We start from the raw sequence: 12370 nt of genomic DNA on the forward strand, positions 1-12370 counted from the left end.
TTGGGCATAGCACTAGCGGAAAATAGCAAGCAGGGGGATATTTTTGGCTATCTGGGAAGGCAATGTAATGGCAATTTAGTTTTGATATACCACATCTGTCAGGTGGATTAATTATATTGGCAAAGGAAAAATGCTCACAAACAGGGATGTAGTAAATTTGTGCACAAAAGGTTTTTGTGGAAAATGTCTGGGATTTTTATTTCAGCTCATGTTGTTATGTTGTGTTTGTATTTTTGTTCTGTGTATGTGACTTGTTAAGCAAAGGTTCAACATCAGGTTTAACTGAGGTGTTATCAATTTGCACTGCTTTTTGCTGTAAATAGTTTGAGTACTGCATGACAGAAACTTTTACAAGGCAGTAAGCTACCTGGGATTCTCCCATGAGAAGTCTTTCCCAGGCCCTCACCCGTGTCCCATAGCACCCAAGGTTTATTTCGACCATCTGTTAATTACCGGTGAGTGCTACCGTAACCGGAGTGCCCACCGTTCCACCATCATTAAAGACTCCTATTCAAACTCCTCTTCCCACCGCCACCACCGGGTCTCATATGACATGCCAGCAGTTTATTACAGGTACTTACATGTCCATTGGAGTTGGATGTTGTTGGGTGACTTGTGTGGCTGAATTCAGGCTCAGGATTCAGAGGTAAGATCTTTATGTTGTTAAGAGAGACTAGAAATGATGGGACGTGTTTAAAAATTATGATACTAGGAAAAATCAACTCCAGCTGAAAAATAAACTTGTTTAACCATGGATCATGAAAATCAAGGTTGTTTTCATCTTATATTTTTCTTTATGCCCCTGGCTGGGACATGGGGTGTGGGTCGTTCTTGAATTGCGGTGGCATTTGCGTCCCTTGTCTTTGCAACCATGGAGATTTTTTTTTTAAATGACAAATAGTTACACATCATACATGTTTTTGTTTATATTGAGCTTTTTATCAATGATAAAACATAATGCAAGTCTGTTAAACTACAAAACATTATGTTTATGCATTATTTAAAGTGCTTAGTTTAAGCAAATTGTCTTGTCCCGCTGGTGATATGTAGAGTTGTAGTGACATGTTTTGGGGATTTAGAGACATCTATCTATTATTTTGAATATTAGAAGTATTTAATATATTGTATGTCTCAATAAAGACTAAGAAGGCTATTAAAATACAAATGTTTTACTAGTATAACGTGTGTCCCTCAGTTTTGTGTCATTGCTGTTACCGCCTTGAAAATCAGTGATTACAAAGATGTACAAGGACACTGAGCATTCTCTTCAGTGGTTTATAATAAGAACCATGACTGATGTCACTTATAAAGCAGCAAAGGCCTTCATTTGACACATTAGTTTGTTTACCCACAAAAAACTGTCTGACAAATACCAAAATTTATAACTGTGCCTCAGGATTATGGACAGAGAAATAACATACCACATAACTACAACGTCTTTGGGAAATTAACCTCTAACACATTACATCACTTAAGCCAATGTCACTGACACTATTGTAGCGAGAAAAAATATTTTGGGGGTTTATGTATAATGTCTACCAGCTGTCTCTCTCTCTGTTGAATTGAGCCTGGGGATGAGATTAGTTTATTTAGTATCTGTAGCAGTTGTAAAAAATAACCATTGACTACTTTTTTGTATCGCTATATAATCTGTTTTGTTTCCCAAAATGGAGCTTTATCTCGTTCTTATGAGAGTTGAATATCACTGACTGCAAATGGGGAGGAGGGGGAAAAAATCTGCCCGTGACATCATAATGTCGTGATACATTACATTTACATTTAAGTCATTTAGCAGACGCTCTTATCCAGAGCGACTTACAAATTGGTGCATTCACCTTATGACATCCAGTGGAACAGTCACTTTACAATGATACATGGAACATTTTTGGTTTTGCATAACAATATACCCTTGATGAGGTAAGCCATTTAACTTTAGGTTGAGATGCCCTGTAAGCAGCTCTAGCATGTCTTGTTTTGTGTTTTTGTAGTGGGGAGTTCACATATGATGGCAGGCTTTTGGGCATCAAGGAATCACTCAAAGCTGTGTCTCAGGACATGTGTAGCTATTCTGCTCCTCCTAGTCTTCTTTCATATAGGTAGGTGATAGAAGAGAAGTATAACTGAACTCTAATCCTATACCTTGAATTCCATCTAGATGGCCTTGTTGTTTTGTTATTCTTGCCACTGAACATGTTTACAATATTCTTAGCAGTAAGGTCATTTTGTCATGTTAGATATTGTAACATTGCTGTTGTCATTGTCAATCATGTAAATTATGAATGGAAAATTAAGATGATAATATTATTTCAAGATTATATTTCACTTTGACATGATACTTTTATTGCGAGAAAATGAAAGGGGGCAATCTGCAGTAACTACATACATTTTTGACTTATAAATTAATGATATGTTCATATTGATTCTTAAAGAATATAACTTAGAAATGCCTCATGAGCTTATCTCAACTGTCATACCCCATCAGAACCCAAAATATAAGCTTGTTTTACTCCAATGTTGTAAACAAAGTAAATGTAAACAAACAAACAGTGTATAGCCTCAAAACATGGTTAAAACTATAATGTTGATATGTACCATGGCTCTACGTAGTACTGTGCATCTTCCATAGCCTGTTCTGGACTTGGGGACTGTGAAGAGACCTCTAGTGGCATGTCTTGTGGTGTATGCATAGGTGTCCGAAGTGTGTGCTATTTGTTTAAACAGACAGCTCGGTGATGTAATGATCAGATTTTACTTTGCATATCATGTACATGCAGCTCAAAAACATGGCAACCAGGAGGAAATATATAAGAGGGATCTTCTAGCATCGACAGGTACCGTGCACTTCCAAAACAAACCTCCATTATGTTCTGATGTGTATACTAAATAAAATATAAATTATTTGAACTGTTCATCTTAATATTGTTATAAACATGACAAAACAAATGCCATAAGATGTCATGACATCTTGTATCACTGAATGTCAAGTGACATGGCTTATTTGCTATGCATCAGAAACAGCTATGGTAGTTGTTATGACATGACATTTGTTACACACCCACATTTATTTTCTTAAATGTTTTTATTGAACCTTTATTTAACTAGGAAAGTCAGTGACATTATGACAATAATATGACACCATAATGATGTACAATTCAAAAAAAGCATCACCGAAATAGTTGATCTCTGGAACAATTTTAAAACAGTAAAGTTAAAATTATTGGTCAGACTTTTTTTTAGGATTCACATATGGGTTGATTTTTCACTACTATTACAAACGTATAAAGTGGTTTACTTTAAAGACATTTGGTCTTGTTTTGCTTCAGAAAACCAATGAACATGCAATAAAGTTTCATCTGTGATACATTTTGGGCATTGCCATATTGGAGTTTCATAAGTAAACTGTATCTACTCACATTAACAATGTTGTTCTTCCTTCCTTCCCAGAAATCCCGGCAGAGTATATTGATCCAACTTCCATCGATCTCACTCCCTTGGTCAATACGTTAATTCATTCAACACAATTAGGTAAGTCACCAAAATGCAATTCATTTTTTAAAGCAGTTGTCTCATCATGATGTAATTTCAACTGTGAACACGCAGCCTACACACCTCAGTAGGAGTCTGGAAGATTTCACCTCAAAGATTTTTACAGCTCCGGTTAACTTAAATAAACCCAAGATTAGTTTATAAAGAGCAGCGTTTCATTAGTGTTTCTTTTACAAGAAGTTACAACATTCCTCACCCTGAAAGTAGTCTATGGGCCAAGAGAAACTGTAATCAATGTTTTGTTTTTCTTTAAACAGCAACTTCAAATCAAATCAAAGTGTATTTGTCACTTGCGCCGAATACAACAGACCTTATGGTGAAATGCTTATTTACAGGCTCTAACCAATAGTGCAAAAAAAGGCATTAGGTGAACAATAGGTAGGTAAAGAAATAAAAACAAACAAATAAAAAGACAGGCTATATAGTCGGGCTGATTGAGGTAGTATGTACATGTAGATATGGTTAAAGTGACTATGCATATATGATGAACAGAGAGTAGCAGTAGCATAAAACAGGGGTTGGCGGGTGGTGGGACATAATGCAGATAGCCCGGTTAGCCAATGTGTGGGAGCAGTGGTTGGTCGGCCCAATTGAGGTAGTATGTACATGAGTGCATAGTTATAGTGACTATGCATATATGATAAACTTCAACTAACTTTAGCCACAGCTAGCTAACAATCAATGGAAGTGATAAGGGAAACCATGCAATGTTTTTTAAGGGCAGCTGAACTCACTGATTTTTCCCGGGCTTTTCTGCTGCTCATTAAGAAAAATGAAATGTGTGTCTTGTGGGTGTGTTATGTTTGTTATAGTGGGGTCCGAAATTATTGACACCCTTGATAAAGATGAGCAATAATGACTTTATCAAAATAAATCATTCAAACACTTTTTTTCTCAAAAAGGTAGGGAGGGGTCCAAATTATTGATACGCCTAAAGATTACTATAAATAAAGTATTCAAAAGTTTTTGGTCCCATATTTCTAGCATGGCTACATCAAGCTTTGTTGGATGCATTTGTAGTTTGTTTTGGTTGTGTTTCAGATTATTTTGTCCCCAATAGAAATGTTTTTTTTTTTACAATATAATCAATGTTTCTGACTAATATTGATGCAACATAGGCCATTTTCAATCAGAGAAGTTTTTTAGTTCAGCTGCCCTTAAAGACTACTTTCAGGGTGATGAAGCATCTAACATAAAGTTGCAAAATACGGAACTTCCCCTTTAATCTTTATCTATTTGTCTCTCCCACTCTAGGCTCAAGTCAGCTCTTCTCTTTGTTGAGTGTGACCTCACACAGCTCCCTGGCTCTTCACAAGCTCACTCTACTGGTCTATAACAGTAAACAACCACATAATTTATGACTTCAACAACCAGTAACCATTATCCATCTCCCCCACCTGTAGCTCTGGGTTTTATATTGCAAGTGCATGTTGGTTGCTGCAATCTCCTTGCCAGGCATGTTGTGAATGGCTTGCCCTTAGATAGGTAGAACAGCTGTGTGTGTGCGCCCGCGTGCTAAGGTGATGGATTCTAATCTGATTTGTTACACTGACTGTACATAGCTCTTCTTACTGGCCAGCTCTTATGGTCAAAGTTCACTCTTGTAGTTCTTAATAGTAATTGCCTGAAAAATGAAATTACTGTTGTACTCTACAGCAGGCGTTACCAAACTTTTTGATTTGTGACTCACCGTAAGGATTGCACTGTGAAAAATCATACATAAAAAAAATTATATGAGTTAAACATTGATTACAGTTTTTGACAATTGCTTACACATGATTTCTGAAACTATGGCTCATTTTCTCTAGACTCTACACACAAAACCCCAAAACACACACACAACATGCAAAACGTCACACATCTCTTGCAAAACCAAACACGTAATTCAAAACTATTTTAACTCTTCTCAAAATGGTGTTTTTGCATCGAAACACTACACAACAAACCATCAAATGATTAGCTCTTATACACGCCAACTACACACAGATGTGACAAATATAATACACTACTATATTGTGTCTTTTGGATGTTCAGTGGAGTCCATGGCAGTTTGTCATAACACTCACGCGTACATGTATGTGCAGAAATATATACAGTATGTATGCATATTCAGTATATATTTACACTACAAACAGAAATGCAAAGGGGGAAAAATGTATGTCCATTGCTCGTGTTTCTTCGCCCAAGAAAGTCTCTTCTTCTTATTGGTCCTTTTACTAGTGGTGTTCAAGCTCTGATTTCTAAGCGAAGAAATTAGCTATAAGTGTTTTCACACTGGGTGTAGGTAAACAGTAAATGAGTGTGGCATTTTGAATGGCAGTGTTTTCTAAACATTAAAATGTGTCCAATGTAGAGAACTGTGTTTTGCAAAAAGTGTGTTTTACAATTGCAAACTGAGTGTAAAGCAGATAATGTGCTTACAGTTTTGCAGACTTGGTCTGAAGATTAGGTACATGAATTAATGAGTTCACTGAGTGTGCCTCAAGTACCACTTTCAGTGTGTAAGCGATTGTAAAAAAAAAAAAAAAAAAATTCCCCTAACTAACCTTACGAAGATTTGCGTACGAGCTTCTGGCCAATTTGTATGGAATTGACTGTATAATAGTCAAATTATTTGTAAATTATATAAGATATGTCATCCCGTGACCCATCTAGACACCTTGCCACAACCTGCTAGTGGGTTCTGACCCATAGTTTGGAAAACACTGCTCTGTATCATCACTGTCAATTTCATTAAGACCTTGTCATGATTCGACATACTGTCGATCAGTATCATGTTTGCCTAATTCACTTAGCACATCATGTCAACCATAGTCTATTGAATAACACAATATTCATCTTTAATTTAATCAAATATAGTAAGTAATGCTAAATGATAGCTGTAGTAGAATGCAGACCTGGGTTTCAAATAATAAATATTAAGTGAAAGCGTTTGTAGTTTTTTCCACTTTTCTATATGTTTTTAAGCCAGGCAAGTTCAACCAGACAGAGATAAAGTATTTGAATCGATTTTTTAAGTATTTGAACCCCATCGCCTCGGATTAAGCTGATGATATAAAACATATTTAAAGGGGGAAAAATAATCCTGAAGCACAAACTTATTACTAACACGTATATAGGTGTAGGATCTTAATTTTAGCCAGTTTGCTACAGCAGGAAAATGTGAATTATTATCTGGATTATAATTAATGTACAAAATATGAAGTACATATGCACATCCAGGTACTTTCCACAGGTGCTGGAGTTGTAGGAAAGCTCATGAAAAACAGAAAGGAAAATGCCGCACACTGCTGCTCATGCTCCCAGGTGATAATTATTTACAATAACATTTCGACACTTAGGTTTTCATCAGGCATCCATATCCCAGGTGGGGGTGGAAGGTCCTATATATAGGGGCAGTACTCAGTGACATCACTTCCTGAAACAGGAGGTAAAACATTTATAACGTAGTTTCACAATATTAACAATCAATGTATCAAAATATATGATCATACACAGGAAATGTGATCAATATTTACAGTAATATACATACACATACAATATTCAATTAGGATTTAAAAAATACACAATTTAGACATTTTGAAACTATAAAAACGGTTTCAAGTCAAACTCCTTGTTATTAAGGTCAAAAGGAGACAGTGTGTTGAGCCTGTGGATCCACAAAGATTCCCTTTGAAGAAGTGTCCTCTCAATGTCCCCTCCCAAGCGGGGCATCTTTGGGCTCCCGGGTGGTGCAGCGGTCTAAGGCACTGAGGGACTACAGTCCCTGGTTCAAATCCAGGCTGCATCACATCTGGCTGTATCACATCCGCCATTGTGGTGCACATTTGGCCCAGTGTCGTCCAATTGTTAAATAAAAAAATCTTGACCATTTCTATTCCAATGTCTATTAGAGAACTAATAGGATGTCCAGCTTGTACAAAATGAGCAGCAACTGGATTTTTGTCTGTATATTGCTGCGGTGCTCACTGATTAGTGTCTTAAAGCTTCTATGTATTTTCCCTATGTAAGACAGACGTCAAGGATATTTCAACATGCAAATAACATTGGTGGACATGCAAGTAATCAGGCCCTTGATCTTGAATCTTTGTATTGTGCGGGGGTGGGTAAATTACTTGCATTTTACCCCCCTTCAAAGGGAATCTTTCTGGATCATATTCCCTGTGTATGATCATATATTTTGATACATTGAATGTTAATATTGTGAAACTATGTTATACATTTTTTACCTCCTGTTTCAGGAGGTGATATCACTGAGTACTGCCCCTATATATATAGGACCTTCCACCCCCACCTGGGATATGGATCCCTGAGGAAGATCTAACAGTCCAAACGTTGTAAATAAATATCACCTGGGAGCATAAAGCAGCAGTGTGCAGCATTTTTCTTTCTGTTTTCAATTATAATTAATGGAAATTTTTGTTGGGGTTGATACATTTTTTATAAGGGGAAATCGAGTCTGAAATTTCAAAGTGGAAATTAGAAACTTCAGAAGCCTTTTTAAACCTCAAATGTTCTCCTGCAACAGGGTGATAAAATTAAGATCCTACATCTGTAAGTACTGTCTGCTAAAGATAGCATGTTGGTACAGTATTTAATCAGTAAAATCAAATTTAATGGACACTGAACTGTTTCTCGAAGGGTTCCTTTTTCATTTCTTATTAGTTTGTTTTGTAGTTTCTAATTTCAGAAGTATCGCGGACAACATGTTTCCAAGAAGGTATTGCTATTGTGTAACAAACGAGACAAACGACTTAACAGGTGAGACACAGGATCTGTTTCTTTCGTTATGAAATGTCTTATATTGCCATGTATAAAACCTGCCTTAACCCCTAATTCATTTTTAGGGGCATGAAAATGTTGCTCAATTAGTATCAAGGGACCTAACGTGCGCCAGAAAAACATTCCCCGCACCAATACGCCACCCCCACCAGCCTGTACTGTTGACACAAGGCAGGATGGGGCCATAGACTCATGCTGCTTACGCCAAATCCTGACTATGCCATCATGACACAGGAATCGGGATTCGTCGGACCAGAGATAGTTTTTCCACTCCTCAAATGTCCAGTGTTGATGATCGCGTGCCCACTGGAGCCACTTCTTCTTGATTTTAGTTGATAGCCCATCTGTGACAAGGACCAACGAGTTGTGCATTCCAAGATGCTGTTCTGCACACTACTGCTATCTGTTTGTGACCCTGTTTGTGACTCTCATCAATAAGCTGTTTTCGTCCACAGGACTGTTTTTTGTTTTTCACACCATTCTCGGTAAACCCTAGACACTGTTGTGCGTAAACAAAAGATAAACAAAAGATATAGTTACCACACCTTAATCATCTAATTGGACTGTATTCTACAGTATATGCGTCCAAGGTCTTGGCTAAGTGACTCTATCATGGCATTGTGTCTCATGTCATATCTAGGGCGTTCCTACATAGTGGTGTGTTGCGTAGGACACTATCCTAATTTGATGACTATATGATAAGTCTACAGCTGTAAGGTACCAGCTTCGGACAGTCTACAGGGATGACCTATGGACCTCTGGGGAGAAACTGGTGAGTACGGTAGCTGTAGAGTCAAAGGCCTCAGAGTACATTTTAAACTTTAAGTGATCCTAGGATAAATACTTGTTAAATGTTCCGTTGTACATGTGGGTTTATGCTTACACGGGCTCACATGCCAAGGGAAAGAAAATCAAGTATCCTGGGTGGCGTATAGCAGGTCAGCCACCAGGGGGAGACTCGTCGAGGCCTGGTGACAGACGGATTATACATCACAGATAGCTCCATCTGCTGGACTTGCCAGGTATTGACGGGCTCTCCGGCCAGGACTAATTGGGGCTGATTGGTAGTTGGTGAGGAATCAAGGGCTGATTGCTCACCAGCTGTGTGAGTCCCATAAAGCTGCCAGAAGGGAGAGTGGGGGAAGAAAGGACTCCCGTATAGTTGGGGACGGTTGCAGAGGTAACAGGAGGGAGTTCAGTTTTTGTCCCCGACGGGATACAGCAAGACCCGGAGCCCAGAAGACGGTATCCCAGAGAGGGTCTCATGGGGGAGACCTATCCTTTTCTTTTTGATTTATTATTTAAATAAACACCCTTGAAACCGAGCTAATCCTACTTTGTCGGTGTCTGATCTGTGTAAACGACTTGACCAAACCCCCTGGTCTGCCACAATTGGTGGAGAATGCGTCTGATAAGTCTGATAACGTGGTCAGATCAGGGTGAGACGTTTACACAGCACCAGCATGGACGAGTTGATAGCTCAGTTCGTCCGGGCCCAACAAGCACAACAGGCGGTTCAGGAACGAACACTGGAGGAACAGTAACTACAAAACGTCCGCCTCGTTGAGGAAATCAGGAAGCTGCAAGGAGGAGCGTTTCCCGAATCACATCCGAACCAGTTTTTAATCAAGCTAACGGAGGACAATGACATCGAAACATATCTCTGTACGTTTGAACGGACAGCACTGAAGTGGGCAAGTCTGCTGGCCCCGTTCCTCTTTTGTAATGCCCAAAATTATTGGGACCTGAACGACGAACATGCGGCTAACTACGACGGACTCAAACGGGTGATACTCAGGCTTACGGCCCATCGGGCTCAACTGTTCCACGACTGGAGGTTCGTACCCGACGCATCCCCCCCGAGCCCAGATGAGCAACCTACTGCGCGTCACCAGGGCATGGCTCCTAACCAACGTATCCACCCTCTCCATCCTCGACAAAGTGGTCCTGGATCGCTTCTTATGGGCACTACCCCACGACATGAAGACGGCAGAGAGTCTATGCATGCCCTAGACCAGACATGGGCAAACTACGGCCCGCGGGCCACATACGGCCCGTTAGGCTTTTTAATCCGGCCCGCCGAACTTGTCCAAATTATAGTAAAAACCTCCTTTTTCCCCCTTTCCCTGCAATGCCCACGTTTCCCCAATAGATGGCGCACTCAAAACACATTGACCGTTGTTGGAGTGGCGCGTATTTCTCTTTATTTCACTTTAATTTTCACTTCGTTTCACATCACCATTAAGCCCTTCTGTGAAAATGAGCGGACCAAAGAGAAGGAAAGTGGACAGCGAATGCCGAGTGTTTAATAAGGAGTGGACAACAAAATACTTCTTCACTGAAGTCCGATCAACGGCTGTATGTCTGATATGCCAAGAAGCTGTTGCGGTTTTCAAAGAGTACAATATCAGCCGTCACTTTGCCACGAAGCATGCAGTCAACACAAGAACGGGCGGCTACTGCTCAGAGGTTGGCAGCTAATTTACAGAGTCAACAGAACTTTTTTCACCGACAAACTGCAATTCAAGAGTCAAGTACCAAGTTATTTGCTGGCATTCAAATTAGCAAAGGCTAGCAAGCCTTTCTCCGAAGGCGAGTTTTTGAAAGAGTGCATGGTAGAGACAGCAGGTCTCTTGTGTCCGGAGAGCAAAGCCAAGTTTGTAAAAATCAGTTTAGCACGCAGGACAGTGACTCGCCGCGTGGAACTGATTGACGAAGATATAGTCAGCGAGTTAAACAAAAAGGCCTTTAAGAGTCCTTTAAGTTGTATTCACTAGCACTGGATGAAAGTAACGACATAAAAGACACTGCTCAGCTCCTAATTTTTATCCGAGGGATTAACGACAGTTTTGAGATAACGGAGGAGCTTTTGAGCATGGAATCACTGAAAGGGAAAACACGAGGAGAGGACTTATATGAACAGGTGTCTGCTGTCATCGAGAGAATGAAGCTACCTTGGAGTAAACTTGCCAATGTCACCACGGATGGATCGCCAAATTTAACTGGAAAAAACATCGGGCTGCTGAAAAGAATCCAGGATAAAGTGAAAGAAGAAAACCCTGACCAGGATGTTATTTTACTTCACTGCATCATTCATCAGGAGTCTCTGTGTAAGTCTGTATTGCAGCTTAATCACGTCGTGGATCCAGTTGTAAAACTTGTTAACTTCATACGAGCAAGGGGACTTAATCATCGTCAGTTCATTACGTTCCTGGAAGAAACTAATGCGGATCACCAGGACCTACTTTACCACTCTCGCGTCCGCTGGTTAAGTTTGGGGAAAGTGTTTCAACGAGTCTGGGAGCTCAAAGACGAGATTCGCTCATTTTTTAATTTAATGAGGAAATCCGAAGAATTCCCCGAGCTGAGCGACACAAACTGGCTTTGTGACTTTGCGTTTGCTGTGGACATATTTTCACACATGATTGAGCTGAACGTGAAGCTACAGGGGAAAGATCAGTTTGCGCACGACATGTACACAAATGTGAGAGCCTTCAAATCCAAGCTGGTTTTATTCTCCAGGCAAATGTCAAACAAATCTTTCGCACATTTCCCCACACTAGCCGTGCAGAACGAGGCCGCCCGAAATGTGAAGAAATACTGCAAATCACTGGACGATCTGCACAGAGAATTTTGCCGTCGGTTCTGTGATTTTGAAAAAATTGACAAGTCACTTCAACTGGTGTCCTGTCCCCTGTCACAAGACCCCGAATCAGCACCGCAGGAGCTGCAATTGGAACTGATCGATCTTCAGTCTGACTCCGTCTCAAAGGAGAAGTTCAAGTCTCTTAAACTGAATGACTTTTACGCTTCACTTAACGAGACCGCGTTTCCAAACCTCCGGAGGACGGCGCAGAAGATGCTGGTGTTGTTTGGCTCGACCTACGTGTGTGAGCAGACGTTTAGCGTCATGAAAATCAACAAAGCCCATCACAGATCCAAGTTAACTGACCAACACCTCAGATCTGTCCTGAGAATTGCCACAACAAAACTAACTCCAGACTTTGATGCACTGGCAAAAAAGGGAGACCAACAACACTGT

At 39.8% G+C, this 12370-nt stretch overlaps 1 protein-coding gene across 7 annotated transcripts in view; it reads left to right on the plus strand.

The window, feature by feature from the left end:
* The first annotated feature begins 482 nt into the window (after nt 1-482).
* The window catches only part of LOC124035964 (HERV-H LTR-associating protein 1), an 82894-nt gene continuing 71006 nt past the window's right edge, over nt 483-12370 (plus strand). For 3 of the 7 annotated variants that reach the window (XR_006838819.1, XM_046349960.1, XM_046349961.1), the window contains exons 1-6: nt 483-646; nt 1989-2096; nt 2775-2831; nt 3445-3525; nt 4801-4884; nt 8224-8307. Coding sequence is in view for 6 of the 7 variants with exons in the window: in XM_046349960.1 (XP_046205916.1) it covers nt 2003-2096; nt 2775-2831; nt 3445-3525; nt 4801-4884; nt 8224-8307 (400 nt within the window). In the remaining variant the exon portion in view is untranslated. The remainder of the gene's footprint in view (nt 647-1988; nt 2097-2774; nt 2832-3444; nt 3526-4800; nt 4885-8223; nt 8308-12370) is intronic. The other 4 variants (XM_046349958.1, XM_046349957.1, XM_046349959.1 and 1 more) reach the window with 4 other exon arrangements.

The sequence above is a fragment of the Oncorhynchus gorbuscha genome, linkage group LG05 (assembly GCF_021184085.1).
Source record: "Oncorhynchus gorbuscha isolate QuinsamMale2020 ecotype Even-year linkage group LG05, OgorEven_v1.0, whole genome shotgun sequence".
In the NCBI taxonomy this organism is placed as follows: Eukaryota; Metazoa; Chordata; class Actinopteri; order Salmoniformes; family Salmonidae; genus Oncorhynchus; species Oncorhynchus gorbuscha.